Below are 16,922 nucleotides of genomic sequence, written 5' to 3'. Positions count from 1 at the left end.
GTATCATTATTAATACCTATGATAATTACCTTCTGTATCACCTGCATCAGTTAAGCCAAGCTCTGCAATTAAATCTGGAACAGAAAAAAAAAGAGCAGCTTTGACTGGAAGGAAAAAAATACAAGTAATAAAATTATTCTCACTTTCTTCTTAAAAAGAACTCAATGATGATCATGTGTCATACCTGACTTCTGCTTATCTGCTGCAAATTTTGGTAATGGTGGCTTGATAGAAACAGAAATATGTATAAAAAAAGTACATAATTAGACAATGATGTTTTAATTTTCAAACCATGAAAGTGTATTGTTTGTTCAAAAATAATCATGTAAAGCAGAAATATGTATTACCTGTGCCACAGTATTCAATTCCAATGATTCTATTGGGAATAATAATGAAATGCACGATTAACACTACTGTATCTTGACAAATAAAAATCTCAATTGCTCAGTTTATTGGTTTGCACAAGTATTTTAGTTCATCACAATCATGTAGACTAATGCTAGCATCCACCATTTCTCAAGAAATACCTGTTCCTCCAGGCAAACTGACAGACATTTACTAATGCAAGACAGATGTAAGTAAATGCCATATATTACATAGAATTTAAGCACAGAAATAGGCCATTCGGCCCAACTGGTCTATGCTGGTGTTTATGCTCCGCACGAACCTCCTCCCACCCTACTTCATCTAACCCTACAGGATAAATTTAAAATAGGATCATACGTGATATACCAGAAGAAATGGAGCCTGCAAGTGCTAGTGATATGCATGATTCTTCTGACTGATTTTCCATCATGGGCAAGAGAAATGAAAAGATCTTTGGTGTCATTCTGCTCAAAAGTTATTGCCCTGAGCAAGTAGAAAGAATGATGTCCGTACCCGGGCTTATTTCCCTGCTTACATTCCTTGGGTCTTCTAGATTAGTTATCCTATTGTTTCTTGATCCCCTCAAGAAAGAAGGAATTGTAAAACATGTTTGAGGAAGGGATAGTGGGTTACAAGCCTTCAACATTATGCTTCTGCAATAAGAAAAAAATCTGATCGGAATCCTCTAAAACATACTAGCTGGCAAGATTAGACTTGGCTGAGCCCATAGTTTTTTTCTAAAAATGTATACAATAAATTTCCAAAAGATTTCTCGTGAGTGCCAAAAGTATGTGCTGAAGGTAATGCAACTTTATCTGTGTAACGCTTTTTCTTTTGAGCACTACCAGATCATGGGTTTAACTTTGATTCCATGCGGTGTAATCACTAGGGCAACTAATTTATATACTCCAAGTACAGTTTTAATATGCTAGATACCAGAAAAGCTTTTCAGGTCAGTCATACTCATTCTGCAGAGATTGGAGAAGACGACTGACAAACCTTGATCTGAGTGTAGCTGGATGTACAAGTAATGTGACAATATGGTGGATATTAGAACATCTTCAGTTTTACAATTTAAAGTGAATTTTTTCTTTAAATCACAGAAGGCCGCTGGCCTCCCAATTAGGACCGCTATCCTCTCGTGTTTTGAAGGATAGCTGGAGGAGTATTTTGTTTTGACACACAACCTTGGCTGTCAGCAGAAGGTAAGAGAGCTGAGATTTGTCGGGAAAATGGCAATCTTGATCAGAAGGCCAATCACTATGATTAATCGAAAAAAACATCCTTTTTTATACATTTTTCTTGTCTAAATTGTACACAACAGTGCTACTTTTCAGATGGATACCCATTACAGTGCCTTACCCTGGGGCATTTCTTTAAAAAGGCAATCTACATTGTATATTTAAAGCATTTGTGTTTTTCTCCCAAACACAGTAGCATTCTTGCTAACCTACCAGGGCTACCAGTTTTAATGTGGCTGTACTTGAAAAGTGAGGATGAGACAGAGGAGGTAAGCACGGAGAAGAATGGGAGAAGTGGGCCACAGAGAAGGAAGGAAGGAAAGATGGAGAATAGGGGACAACAGGGGATGGGGAAGGATTGGTTAGCACTGGACCGGGGCTTATTTTCTTTTCAGCGGGGTAGGGGGGAGGGCATTTGATCAAGGTCCATTTCTCTCTACACAGGGGTGGAGGGTTGGTTTTCTTACTAGTACGGTTGATTTTCAGTTCAATGTGGGGAGTGGGGAGACATTGGACCAGGGAAGAATCCCCAGTTGCTTCTTCCCTTTCCTGCTTTGGCCAAAAAATTGTCTTCAGTGCTATCAGGAATCTAAATTATCTGGCAGTTAGATATAGCTTTGGCTGACTGGAGGGTTTTAGAGATCATTTGGAAAAGGATTTTTGAAAATAATGATTAACTTTACTTCTGAATGTCTGTCTGGGGAGGAGAGGGAGAGTTGAGCAGCCTGTCAATGAACATCAGGGAGTAGTACCATTCACTGTTCTTAACATATAATAGATTAACAGACTTCCCATGGCACTGGTCATGTGAATCAGAGGACACACTAAAGTGTGACATCTAAAGTGTGACTAGGGAATAAGTAGAATCCTTACCGAAAGTGCACTGCATGCAAGACTTTTATATATTACTAATCGATCTCCTGTGGCAATGCACATGGTCTTCAGATGAAGTGTGGATAGAGCCAAGAACTATTTGGACTAGGGCATGCAGACATAATTCAGTTTTAAAGTAATCCATTCTGACCTCATTTTCATTTATTTCCATTATAAATTCTTATGTCCACATTTAGAATAGAAGATGCTTATGCAAACTTGTCATGGTGTAATTGTTCGCTGTTGCCCATGGTTGCACTGTACCAGAGGAGGGAAGGGAGATAGGACAGAAAGGGAGTAGGGGAGGGTACAGAGGTTGAGCAGGTAGTTCAAATGGAAAAAGATATCATTTTGATAGTCTTCCTCTCCTCTACCCCTGTCCCTACTTTCTTCCCACTCAGTTGAGGGGGGGGGGGGTCCAACTCCATAAGTTATTTTCAATGGGGGTGGGGGAAGGTCAGAAATGTGGTAAGTGCTCTGTCCGAAACGTTATACAGCAATTGTGGGACATCTAGCTAGTTTTCGGGGCATTGTTGGGATGTGGACATATGAGGCTGATGTATATCGAGTCTGCAGTCGCATGATCAGGTCAACAATATCACGCAAAGGGGTTCTGAAAAAGGGTTATTATACTTGCCCATGAAAAATGAGAATGTATTTTAATGACAGTTTTGTTTCAATGTTGATTCTGAGTGTGGGAAAGGGAAGATGACGGAGGAGACACTCAGAGGAGAGCAGGACAACCCTACGGCCAGTTATTACCCAGACTTAAGTACTCCATAAAGATATTGGATATAATTTGTTGGAATATATGACTGAAGTTACAAATGAACAATTAAGCAATTTAAGGCTATATTTAAAAAAAACGTTTTATACTTATCTTTTGGTTGCTCACTTTAAAAATTAAGACAGCAGCTAAGAAAGGCCAATGCTCCTCTTCCAACTATTACAACCACCAACAAATGAACAGGTCACTCATTTTATTTGTTATTTTTTGTGGAATCTTGCAGTGTGCAAACTGGTGGCTGTATTTGCCTACATAACAGTGATTAGACTTCAAAAGTAATTTGTTGGCTGTGATATGCTTTGGGACTTACTGAGGATGTGTTTTGGTGCTGTATCAAAGCAATTGTTTTCTTTTTTCTTACTAGCAAATCTGACATCAATAAGTAACAGCTAAAAGTCACATTCCTGCTAACAGTTTAAGAATTATAATGTCCTGCATGTTGATAATAACATTTTCATTAGCTCTTACACAATCAACTGTATCTCGTTCGTCACATTTCTGGAGAACATAATAATCATGATTCATCTCTGATTCTGTGGTATCTTCATCTATAGAATAAACTGGATGTTCCCCATTATGCATCCTCCAGATTATGGATTGTAGCACAAAAATATTTTTAGAACGTTATCCATTTTTGAGAAAAGCAGACTGCTTTACCTCATAGCTTACAAAATAACAAATACGAATGATTACCTTCATTCTGATTCTCCATAACGCGGTTCATTTTTGTTTGGTCCTTAACAGAAGATGAAACAGATGAAGCAATGGATTTCTTCTGTGGGCTTTCTGTGGCAGACTAAAACAATAACATTTAGCTTGATATCACTTTGCAATGCATAAGAGTTAAAGAATTCCATTTCATTGGTTCAGCTGAGAGGAGCGGATCAGAGCACAGGAAACGTCCCATAAAAAGGCGGGATTTCGGAGCACCAAGAACAGCTGAGAGGAGTGGATCAGAGCAGAGGGAGCTGCGATGAAGTTCAAAGTGACATCAGGAATCAGAAAGGGGTGCGACACAGGGGAGGCACCTGATTGGTAAGTAGGTTCTGGTGAGTATTTCTACTATTCTACATTAACTAAAGTAAAAAGAAAGGTAAGGTCTGCAGCTCTTATAGCAATTAGTGTTTTTTTAGTGAATCAGGGTCCTTGGTGTGGTTAACATTCTCTAGATTAAGAGTAATTAAAAGAAGTGACTAACGAGCTTAATCCAAGGCAAGTCATGGCAGCAGAGCTCGCACCCATGATATGCTCTTCCAGCTCTATGTGGGAAGTCATGGACACTACCAGTGTCCCTGGCAACTACGTGTGCAGGAAGTGTGTCCAGCTGCAGCTACTGACTAACCCCATTTCGGAGCTGGAACTGCGGGTGGATTCACTGTGGAGTATCCGCGATGCTGAGATGATCGTGGATAGCACGTTCAGTGAGGTGTTCACACTGCAGGTAAAGATTACGCAAGCAGAATGGAAATGGGTGACCGCCAGGCAGAGTAAAAGGAAAAGGCAGGTAGAGCAGTAGTCCCACGGGGCCATCTCCCTCTAAAACAGATATACTGCTTTGGATACTGTTGGGGGAGATGGCTTATCAGGGGAAAGCAGTAAGAGCCAAGTTCGTGGCACCATGGGTGGCTCTGCTGCACAGGAGGGGAGAAATAAGAGTGGCAGGGCTATAGTGATAGGGGATTCAATTGTAAGGGGAACAGATAAGCGTTTCTGCGGCCGCAAACATGACTCCAGGATGGTACGTTGCTTCCCTGATGCTAGGGTCAAGGATGTCACGGAGCGGCTGCAGAGCATTCTGGAGGGGGAGGGTGAACAGCCAGTAGTCGTGGTCCATATCGGTACCAATGACATAGGTTAAAAAAAGGGATAAAGGTCCTGCAAGGTGAATTTAAGGAGTTAGGAGATAAATTAAAAAGCAGGACCTCAAAGGTAGTGATCTCAGGCTTACTACCGGTGCCATGTGCTAGTGAGTATAGGAACAGGAGAATAAACCAGATGAATGCGTGGCTGCGGGAATGGTGTAGGAGGGAGGGATTTAGATTCCTGGGACACTGGGACTGGTTCTAGGGAAGGTGGGACCTGTACAAGCGGGACAGGTTACACCTGAGCAGGACCGGGACCAATGGGTGTTTGCTAGTGCTGTTGGGGAAGGTTTAAACTAGAATGGCAGGGGGATGGGAACCTGAGCAGGGAGACAGAGGAGGGGGAAACAAGGATAGAAACAAAAGACAAAGGGAAGAAGCAATAGTGGAACGCAGAGAAAACAAGGGTGAAAAATAGGGCCATAGTGCAAAATAAAACTAAGATGACTAGCAACCTTAAAAAGAGAAGTCGAAAGGCACTGGGCCCGATGTTAGCAGGGCTGCGGGTTCTCGGCGGGGGGGCTATCGGGCGCGTGGGTAACGTGCCCAGTGAAATTAGTCAGCTTCCCGCGTGATCGTAGCATCCAATCCACTAATTGGATCCACTTATCTGCTCCTCTGGGTTCCCCACTGCTGATCTGCGCGTCGGGCGGGCTAAGCATGCGCAGTAAGATCTGTCAGCTGGAGGAGCTCTATTTAAAGGGGCAGTCCTCCACTGACAGATGCTGCAACAAATAGCAAAAATTACAGCATGGAGCAGCCCAGGGGGAAGGCTGCTCCCAGTTTAATGATGCCTCACTCCAGGTATCAATACATGGGGTGAGGAGGAGGGGGAGGACAGAGATCTTCCTCCCGGCGTGCGGGAGGAAGCGGCCTGCCTCTGCCACCAGGAAGGCCTGGCTTGAGGTGGCAGAGGAGGTCACCAGCACAACCAACATATCGCCCACCTGCATACAGTGCAGGAGGCACTCCAATGACCTCAGTAGGTCAGCCAAAGTGAGTACACGTAGTCTTTCCCCTGCACTCCGTCTGCCACATCACTGCCCCCACCCCACATCTCCTTCTGCACTGCCAACACTACTCTGTCACATCACCCCTCATACCCACTCAAACCTCATTCTCATCCTCATCTTACCTGCACTTACTCACCTCGCCAGTACTCATCCCGCCACTACCACTCAACCCAATCCTCATACAATCTCATGGCTCTATCTCATACTCACCCTCTCGTGCATCTCTTTCACGGCCAGCCTCACTCAACCTGCCACTACCTGTGCTGCAGCCACAGGGCATGCATCACATATGTGCAGTAGGCAGCGTAAGGCAAACATGTCATGAGCATGAAGGGGATGCACAAGGGTGTTTGAGGGTTTGTCATGGGTGTTACTTATATTGAATTTCTGACCAACTCACATTACATATTATATTGGCACCACTACTGCCATGTCTTCGCGAATCCTGTCTGGTTTGTGCAATAACGCCCTCTCCTGAGGATCACTATGAGGACCCACAACTGATGCCACCCATTGTGTTACTGCAGAGTGGGTGTAGGTGTATTTGCAGGGCTCTTTTGCGCAGATGACTGAGAGACATCGGCGATGTCCCCGATTGCACCCTGGAAGGATGCGGAGGAGAAGTTGTTGAGGGCAGTGGTGACTGACAGCGACAGGTAAGAAGATGGTGCTCGGGCCAGCCAGGAGCAGCTCGGCATGAAGGAGGCTGCAGATGTCCACGACTACATGTCGAGTGACTCTGAGCCTCCGTGTGCACTGCTGCTCAGAGAGGTCCAGGAGGCTGAGCCTCGGTCTGTGGACCCTGTGGCGAGGGTAGTGCCCTCTGCGACTCATCTCTCTCTGCGGTAGCCCTCCCTCCTGCTGTACAGGTGGATGTGTCACAGCACTCTGTTGTGGAGCTCCACGTGTCAGAGGTGGACGGCGTGGATGGCGAGGCTGTTCGCCCTCCGAGGAGGTCATGACTGCAGCTACGGCGGCCCCCATCCGCAAGATGTACATCCGAGGGGGTCCGCAAGGTAGGTACATGTCTCCGGACCCCGGGGTAAGTGTGCAGGTTGGTGACTTTGACTGTCAGGAGGAGGGTGGTGGAGGCCAAACTTTGTCCCAAGTGACAGAGTGGCCTCCTGCAATGGGTGAGGGTCGCCCCCCCACCCCACCTGTCAAATGGACCTTTGCAGCTGCCACAGGCTGACAGCTGCAACACGTCCATTTGACCTGGGAGTGTTTCCCCCAGTGTGGGAACAGTCCCAGTTTGCTCTAAAATCCCACCCCTCCTCACATAATCCCTTAATCAGGTCAGTTAATGACCTGAAATACCTAAACAAATACTTTCAAGTGGCATCCCACTGGCTTTAATTGCCTGCGGGATTCCCACCAGCGGGGGCTGCGCGCGCACGCCGGCGCGTCAGCGGGGAACCCGGAAGTGCACGGGTTCGGGGCGGGCTCCGGTCCTGCGCCGGGATTCTCCGATTTTCGGAGCCCCCCCGCCAGGAATGCACCCGATAGCGGGCGCTAAAATGACGCCCATTGTGTCTAAATGCACGGAGCATTTGCAATAACGTAGATGAATTAACAGCACAGATAGATATTAACGGTTATGATATAGTTGCGATTACGGAGATATGGCTGCAGGGTTACCAAGGATGAGAGCTGAACATCCAGGGGTATTCAATATTTAGGAAGGGCAGGCAAACAGGGAAAGGAGGTTGGGTAGCTTGTGGGGTAGTAAAGGAGGAAATCAATGCAACAGTGAGGAAGGATATTGACTCGGAAAATCATGGGGCATCATTTTAGCACCCGCTATCGAGTGCGTTCCTGGCGGGGGGGGCTCCGAAAATCGAAGAATCCCGGAGTGGGTCGGGAGCCCGACTCCAACCCGCCCACTTCCGGGTTCCCCACTGACGTGCCGGCGTGCGCGCACAGCCCGCGCTGGTGGGAATCCCGCAGGCAATTAAAGCCAGCGGGGTTCCACTTGAAGGTATTTATTTTGCTTGTTCAGGTCATTAACTGACCTGATTAAGGGATTATGTGAGGAGGGGTGGGATTTCATAGCAAACTGGGACTGTTTCCCGTACTGGGGGAAACACTCCCAGTTCAAATGGACCTGTTGCAGCCATCAGCCTGTGGCAGCTGCAAAGGTCCATTTGGCGGGGGGGGGGGGGGGGGGGGGGGTGGGTGGGGGGAGGAAAGACCCTCACTCATTGCAGGAGGCCACTCTGTCACTTGGGACAAAGTTTGGCCTCCACCACCCTCCTCCTGACAATCAAAGTCACCAACTTGCACACTTACCCCGGGGTCCAGAGACATGTACCTACCTTGCGGACCCCCTCAGATGTACATCTTCCGGATGGGGGCTGCCATAGCTGCAGTCATGACCTCCTCAGAGGGCGAACAGCATCACCATCCTCACCAGCCTCGCCATCCACCTCTGACACGTGGAGCTCCACAACAGAGTGCTGTGACACATCCACCTGTACAGCAGGAGGGAGGGCTATCGCAGAGAGAGATGAGTCGCAGAGGGCACTACCCTCGCCACAGGGTCCACAGACCGAGGCTCAGCTTCCTGGACCTCTCTGAGCAGCATTGCACACGGAGGTTCAGAGTCACTCGACATGTAGTCATGGACATCTGCAGCCTCTTTCATGCCGAGCTGCTCCTGGCTGGCCCGAGCACCATCTTCTTACCTGTCGCTGTCAAAGTCACCACTGCCCTCAACAACTTCTCCTCCGCATCCTTCCAGGGTGCAACCGGGGACATCGCCGACGTCTCTCAGCCGTCTACACAAAAGAGCCTTGCAAATACACCTACACCCACTCTGCAGTGACACAATGGGTGGCATCAGTTGTGGGTCTTCATAGTGATCCTCAGGAAAGGCCATTATTGCACAAACCAGACAAGATTCGCAAAGACATGGCAGTAGTGGTGCCAATATAATATGTAATGTGAGTTGGTCAGAAATTCAATATAAGTAACACCCATGACAAACCCTCAAACACCCTTGTGCATCCCCTTCATGCTCACGACACGTTTGCCTTACGCTGCCTAATGCACATATCTGATGCATGCCCTGTGGCTGCAGCACAGGTAGTGGCAGGTTGAGTGAGGCTGACCGTGAAAGAGATGCACGAGAGGGTGAGTATGAGATAGATCCATGAGATTGTATGAGGATTGGGTTGATTGGTAGTGGCGGGATGAGTACTGGCGAGGTGAGTAGGTGCAGGTAAGATGAGGATGAGGTTTGAGTGGGTATGAGGGGTGATGTGACAGAGTAGTGTTTGCAGTGCAAAAGGAGGTGTGGGGTGGGGGCGGTGATGTGGCAGATGGAGTGTAGGGGAATGAGTAAGTGTACTCACTTTGGCTGACCTACTGAGGTCACTGGAGCACCTCCTGCATTGTATGCAGGTGGGCGATATGTTGGTGGTGCAGGTGACCTCCTCTGCCACCTCGAGCCAGGCCTTCTTGGTGGCAGAGGCAGGCCGCTTACTCCCGCCTGCCGGGGGGAAGATCTCTGTCCTCCCCCTCCTCCTCACCCCATGTATTGATACCTGGAGTGAGGCATCATTAAACTGGGAGCAGCCTTCCCCCTGGGCTGCTCCATGTTGTAATTTTTTCTATTTGTTGCAGCATCTGTCAGTGGAGGACTGCCCCTTTAAATAGAGCTCCTCCAGCTCTTACTGCGCATGCGCAGCCCACCCGATGCGCAGGTCAGCAGTGGGGAACCCGGAACAACAGGTAAGTGGATCCTATTGGGCTGCGATCGCGCCCGATAGCCCCCCCGCCGTGAACCCGCAGCCCTGGTAACATTGAGACCATGATGTGGAACCTGTATAGGTGGAGCTAACAAACACCAAGGGGCAGAAAGCGTTGGTGGAGGTTGTCTATAGGCCCCCAAACAATAGTGGAGATGTAGGGGAGGGCATTAAACAGGAAATTAGAGACATATGCAAGAAGGGTACCACTATAATCATGGGTAACTTTAACATATAGATCAGTCAAACCAAATTAGCAATAATACTGTGGGGGAGGAATTCCTGGAGTGTGTATGTGATGGTTTTCTAGACCAATACGTTGAGGAACCAACTAGAGAACAGGAGATCCTAGACTGGGTATTGTGCAATGAGAAAGGATTAATTAACAATCTTGTTGTGCGGGGTCCCTTAGGGAAGAGCGACCATGACATGATAGAATTCCTCATTAAGATGGAGAGTGAAGTAGCTGAATCCGAAACCAGGGTCCTGAATCTAAATAAAGGAAATTACGAAAGTATGAGGTGCAAGTTGGCTAGGATAGATTGGGGAACTTTACTAAAAGGGATGACGGTGGATAGGCAATGGCTAATATTTAAAGGACTTGTGCAGGCATTACAACAATTATTCATCCCTGTCTGGCGCAAAAATAAAACAGGAAAGGTGGCTCAACCGTGGCTTACAAAAGAAATTAGGGATAGTATTAGATCCAAAGAGGAGACATATAAAATTGCCAGAAAAAGCGGCAAGCCTGAAGATTGGGAGCAGTTCAGCATTCAGCAAAGGAGAACAAAGAGATTGATTAAGAGGGGAAAAATAGAGTATGAGAATAAACTAGCAGGGAACATAAAAACTGACTAAGAGTTTCTGTATGTCAAGAGAAAAAGATTAGTGAAGACAAATATTAGGTCCCCTACAGTCAGAAATGGGGGAAATTATAATGGGGAACAAAGAAATGGCAGAACAATTAAACACATACTTTGGTTATGTCTTCACAAAGGAGGACCCAAATAACCTCCCAGAAATGTTAGGGAACCAAGGGTCTAGTGAGAGGGAGGAACTGAAGGAAACCAGCATTGGTTAAAAAAAAGTGCTAGGGAAATTAATGGGGCTAAAGGCAGACAAATCCCCAGGGCCTGATAATCTACATCTCAGAGTACTAAAGGAAGTGGCCCTGGAAATAGTGGATGCATTGACGATCATCTTCCAAAATTCTTTGGACTCTGGAACAGTTCCTACAGGTTGGAGGGTGGCAAATGTAACCCCACTATTTGAAAAAGGAGAGAGAAAAAACAGGGAATTACAGACCAGTTAGCCTAACATCAGTAGTGGGGAAAATGCTCGAATCTATTATAAAATATGTGATAACAACACTTGGAGGGCATTAACGGGATTGGACAAAGTCAGCATGGGTTTATGAAAGGGAAATCATGCTTAACAAATCTACTGGAGTTTTTTGAGGATGTAACTAGTAGAATAGATAGGGGAGAACCAGTGGAGGTGGTGTATTTGGATTTTCAGAAGGCTTTTGATAAGGTCCCACAAGAGGTTAGTGTGCAAAATTAAAGATCATGGGATTGGGGGGGAATATACTAGCATGGATTGAGAATTGGTTGACAGACAGGAAACAGAAGTAGGAATATACGGGTCTTTTTCCAGGTCGCAGGCAGTGACTAGTGGGGTACCGCAAGGATCAGTGCTTGAGCCCCAGCTATTCACAATATATATCAATGATTTGGATGAGGGAACAGAATGTAACATTTCCAAGTTTGCAGACGACACAAAGCTGGGGTGGAATGTGAGCTGTGAGGAGGATACAAAGAGGCTCCAATGTGATTTAGACAAATTGGGTGAGTGGGCAAGAACGTGGCAAATGCAGTATAACGTGGATAAATGAGGTTATCCACTTTGGTTGTAAAAACAGAAAGACAGATTATCTGAATGGTGATAGATTGGGAAGTACAATGAGACCTGGGTGTCCTTGTACACCAGTCGCTGAAAGCGAGCATTCAGGTGCAGCAAGCAGTTAGGAAGGCGAATGGTATGTTGGCCTTCACTGCAAGAGGATTTGAGTACAGGAGCAGGGATGCCTTACTGCAGTTATACAGGGCCTTGGTCAGACCACATCCTTAATAATGGATTCCAGCATTTTCCCGACAACTGATGTCTGGCTAACTGGCTTGTAGTTCCATGTTTTCTCTCCCTCATTTCTTGAATAGCGGGGTTACATTTGCCACCTTCCAATCCACTAGGACCATTCTAGAATCTAAGGAATGTTGGAAGATCACAACCGATGCATCCACTATTTCTGCAGCCACCTCTTTTAGAACCCTAGGGTGTAGGCCATCTGGTCCAGGGGATTTGTCGGCTTTTAGTCCCTTTAATTTCTCCAGTACTTTTTCTTTACTAATATTAATTACTTTAAGTTCCTCACTCTCATTACACCCTTGGTTCCACACTATTTCTGGTATGTTTTTTGTGTCTTCGTGAAGACAGACACAAAATATCTGTTCAACGTCTCTGCCATTTCCTTATTCCCCATTATAATTTCTCCTGTCTCAGCCTCTGAGGGACCCACGTTTACTATTGCTATTCTCTTCCTTTTTATATACTTGCAGACGTTCTTACAATCTGTTGTTATATTTCTTGCTAGTTTATTCTTCTTCTATTTTCTCCCTCTCTATTTTTTGGTCATCCTTTGCTGGTTTGTAAAACTCTCCCAATCCTCAGGCTTACGACTCTTCTTGGCAACATTATATGCCTCTTTTTTAATCTAATACTATCCTTAACTTCTTTCGTTATCCATGGATGGATCACTTTTCCCATGGAGTTTTTATTCCTCAATGGAATGTATATTCGTTGAGAATTATGAAATATTTATTTAAATGTTTGCCATTGCTTACCTACCATCATACTTTTAATTTAATTTCTCAATCAACCTTAGCCAACTCGCCCCTCATACCTATGCAATTGGCTTTGTTTAAGTTTAAGACTCTAGTTTCGGATTCAATGTGAAATTCTAAGATATTATGATCACTCTTCTTCAGAGTATCCCTTACTATGAGGAGATTACTAATTAACCCTTTCTCATTACACAAGACAAGATCTAAAATAGCCTATTCCCTGGTTGGTTCCAACACGTATTGTTCTAGGAAACTGTCTCGAATGCATTCCATGAACTCGTCCTCCAAACTACTTTTGCCAATTTGATTTGCCCAGTCAAGATGAAGATTAAAGTCCCCCACGATTACTGCATTACCTTTGTTACAAGTTCCTCTTATTTCTTGATTAATACTCTGTCCAACAGTATAATTACTCCTACCAGCGTTTTCTGCCCCTTGTTACTTCCTATCTCCACCCATACTGATTCTACTTCCTGATCTTCCGAGCCAAGATCCTTTCTCACTACTGTCTTTATCTCATCCTTTATTTTCAGGGCTATCCCCACCACCCCACCTCCTTTTCCATTTTGTCTGTCTTTTCGAAAAGTCAAGTACCCTGGAATATTTAGATCCCAACCTTGAAACCACGTCTCAGTAATGGCTACTGGATCAAACCCATTTATCTCTATTTGTGCCATTAATTCGTCTATCTGGTTACGAATGCTTCGTACATTCAGATAAAGCACATTTAATTTTAACTCTTTACTATTTTCCCCTGATTTGATCTAATTCACAGTTATTATTACCGTTAAATTGTCTGTCTCTTTCTATCACACTCTGCTTATCTTTACCCAAATTGCTACACTGCTCCCTGGCCTTGACTTTTCTCTTCAGGTTTATAAATTTTTCCTTACCTGAACCCTCACCCCACTTTTAATTTAAAGTCCTATCTACCACCCTAGTTATTCGATTCGCTGGAACACTGGTCCCAGCCCAGTTTAAGTGGAGCCAGTCACAATGGAACAGCTCCCTCTTTTCCTAGTACCGGTGCCAGTGCCCCATGAATTTAAACCCCTGTCTCCCACATCACTCTTTGAGCCATGCATTTAACTCTCTGATCTGTTTGACCCTATGTCAATTTGCACGTGGCTCAGGTAGTAATCCAGAGATTATTGCCTTTGAGGTCCTGCTTCTTAATTTGGACCCTAGCTCCTCAAACTCACTCAGCAGAACATAGGAACAGGAGTAGGCCATTCAGCCCCTTGTGCCTGCTCTGCCATTTGATAAGATCATGGCTGATCTGTGATCTAACTCCATATACCTGCCTTTGGCCCATATCCCTTAATACCTTTGATTGCCAAAAAGCATTCTATCTCAGATTTAAATTTAGCAATTGAGCTAGTATCCTGAAAGGTCTGGCTCTAATTTTTGGACTGTGCCCCCTACTCCTAGAATCCCTAACCAGCGGAAATAGTTTCTCTCTATCCACCCTATCCGTTCCCCTTAATATCTTATAAACTTCGATCAGATCACCCCTTAACCTTCGAAACCCCAGACAATACAACCCCAATTTGTGTAATCTCTCCTCATAACTTAACCCTTGAAGTCTGGGTATCATTCTGGTAAACCTACGCTGCACTCCCTCCAAGGCCAATATGTCCTTCCGAAGGTGCGGTGCCCAGAACTGCTTACAGTACTCCAGGTGCGGTCTAACCAGGGTTTTGTATGGCTGCAGCATAACTTCTGCCCCCTTGTACTCTAGTCCTCTAGATGTAAAGGCCAACATTCCATTAGCCTTACTGATTATTTCCTGCACCTGTTCATGACACTTCAATTATCTATGTACCTGAACCCCTAGGTCCCTTTGGACATCCACTGTTTTTAACTTTTTACCATTTAGAAAGTACCCTGTTCTATCCTTTTTTGTTCCAAAGTGGATAATCTCACATTTGTCTACATTGAATTCCATTTGCCACAGTTTTGCCCATTCACCTAATCTATCAAAATCCCTTTGTAATTTTATGTTTTCATCTACACTGCTTACAATGCCACCAATCTTTGTGTCATCGGCAAACTTAGATATGAGACTTTCTATGCCTTCATCTAAGTCGTTAATAAATATTGTGAATAATTGAGGCCCCAAGACAGATCCCTGCGGGACACCACTAGTCACATCCTGCCAATGTGAGTACCTACCCATTATCCCTACTCTCTGTAGCCTTTCGCTCAGCCAACTTCCTAACCAAGTCCGTACTTTTCCCTCGATTCCATGGGCTTCTATCTTAGCTAACAGTCTCTTATGTGGGACCTTATCAAATGCCTTCTGGAAGTCCATATAAATAACATCCATTGACATTCCCCGGTCCACTACTTTAGTCACCTCTTCAAAAAATTCAATCAGGTTTGTCAGGCACGACCTACCTTTCACAAATCCAAGCTGGCTCTCTCTGATTATCTGAAAATTCTCGAGGTGTTCAGTCACCCTATCCTTAATTATAGACTCCAGCATTTTCCCCACAACAGATGTTAGGCTAACTGGTCTATAACTCCCTGGTTTCCCTCTCTCTCCTTTCTTAAAAAGCAGAGTGACATGTGCAATTTTCCAATCCAGAGGGACAGTTCCTGAATCTAGAGAACTTTGAAAGATTATGGTTAGGGCATCTGCAATGTGCTCACCTACTTCCTTTAAAACCCTGGGATGGAAACCATCTGGTCCTGGGGATTTGTCACTCTCATGCTATTATTTTCTTCATTACTGTTGCTTTACTTATATTAATTTTATCGAGTCCCTGTCCCCGATTCAATATTAATTTTCTTGGGATTTCCGGCATGCTATCCTCTTTTTTTCTACTGTAAATACTGACACAAAGTAATCATTCAACATGTCCGCCATTTCCCCATTGTCAATGACAATATCCCCACTTTCAGTTTTTAAAGGGCCAACACTGCTCCTGATCACCCTCTTTTTCCTAATGTAACTATAAAAGTTCTTCGTATTGGTTTTGATATCCCTTGCAAGTTTCTTTTCATACTCTCTTTTTGTAGCTCTTATTATCTGTTTTGTGACCCTTTGTTGATCTTTGTATCTTTCCCATTCGCCAGGATCTGTGCCATTTTTTGTCTTTTTGTATGCCCTTTCCTTATGTCTTATACTGTCCCTTACCTCTTTAGTTGTCCATGGCTGTTTTTTTTTGGCAAGTAGAGTTCTTGCCCCTCAGGGGTATAAACCGATTCTGTATCACGTTAAATGTTTCTTTGAACATTTCCCACTGATCATCAGTCGTTTTACCCATTAACGATTTGCCCAGTTTACAGTGGACAGTCTGTCTCATCCCATTGAAGTCGGCCTTACCCAAGTCTAGAATCTTAGCAGCTGACTCACTTTTTTCCCTTTCAAACACTACATTGAACTCGATCATGTTATGATCGCTATTGGATAGATGTTCGCATACAGTTAAGCCGTTAACTAAATCTAGTTCATTATTCATTACTAAATCTAGTATGGCTTGCCCCCTTGTTGCCTCCAGGACATACTACTGTAGAAAACTATCCCGGACACATTGGAGAAATTCACTACCTTTCTGACAGTTGCTCGTCTGCTTTTCCCCAATCTATGTGAAGGTTAAAGTCCCCCATTAAGACCACTATGCCTTTCTTGCATGCTTGTCTATTCTCTGCATTTATACAATCTAGCACTTTAGAGCTGCTGCCAGGGGTCCTGTACACAATTCCCACTATAGTCTTAGATCCTTTCCTATTTCTCAATTCAACCCATAAGGTCTCTGTTGGCTGCTTACCTCTCGTTATATCCTCCTTTATCATTGAAGAGATTTCATCTCTAATCATTAAGGCAACTCCTCCCCCTCTTCCATTTTCCCTGTCTCTCCTGTAGACCTTATAACCCGGTATATTCAGTTCCCAATCCTGACCATCCTGCAGCCATGTCTCTGCAATAGCGATCATGTCATACCCTCCAATTTGAATTTGAACCTGTAGTTCATTTAATTTATTCCTTATACTTTCTGCATTTGTATATAGAACACTTAGTTGGGCCACACATCCTAGCCTAACCTTCAGCTTTGTTGAACCTCATTCCTAGTTCTGCCTATATCATTGGTTCCTACATGGACCACGACAACTGGATCCTCCCCC

At 44.8% G+C, this 16,922-nt stretch overlaps 1 protein-coding gene across 6 annotated transcripts in view; it reads right to left on the bottom strand.

The window, feature by feature from the left end:
* Positions 1-16,922, bottom strand: part of si:ch211-272n13.3 (ankyrin repeat domain-containing protein 26) — a 191,437-nt gene that overhangs the window by 93,675 nt on the left and 80,840 nt on the right. For all 6 annotated transcript variants that reach the window (XR_010966206.1, XM_067999525.1, XM_067999526.1 and 3 more), the window contains 4 exons: positions 3,961-4,063; positions 348-376; positions 185-224; positions 30-74 (listed from right to left, as the gene is read on the bottom strand). Coding sequence is in view for 5 of the 6 variants with exons in the window: in XM_067999525.1 (XP_067855626.1) it covers positions 30-74; positions 185-224; positions 348-376; positions 3,961-4,063 (217 nt within the window). In the remaining variant the exon portion in view is untranslated. The remainder of the gene's footprint in view (positions 1-29; positions 75-184; positions 225-347; positions 377-3,960; positions 4,064-16,922) is intronic.

The sequence above is a fragment of the Heptranchias perlo genome, chromosome 18 (genome assembly GCF_035084215.1).
Source record: "Heptranchias perlo isolate sHepPer1 chromosome 18, sHepPer1.hap1, whole genome shotgun sequence".
NCBI lineage: Eukaryota > Metazoa > Chordata > Chondrichthyes > Hexanchiformes > Hexanchidae > Heptranchias > Heptranchias perlo.
The sequence above is the reverse complement of the archived record's forward strand: the minus strand, read 5'-3'. Positions and strand labels throughout refer to the sequence as shown.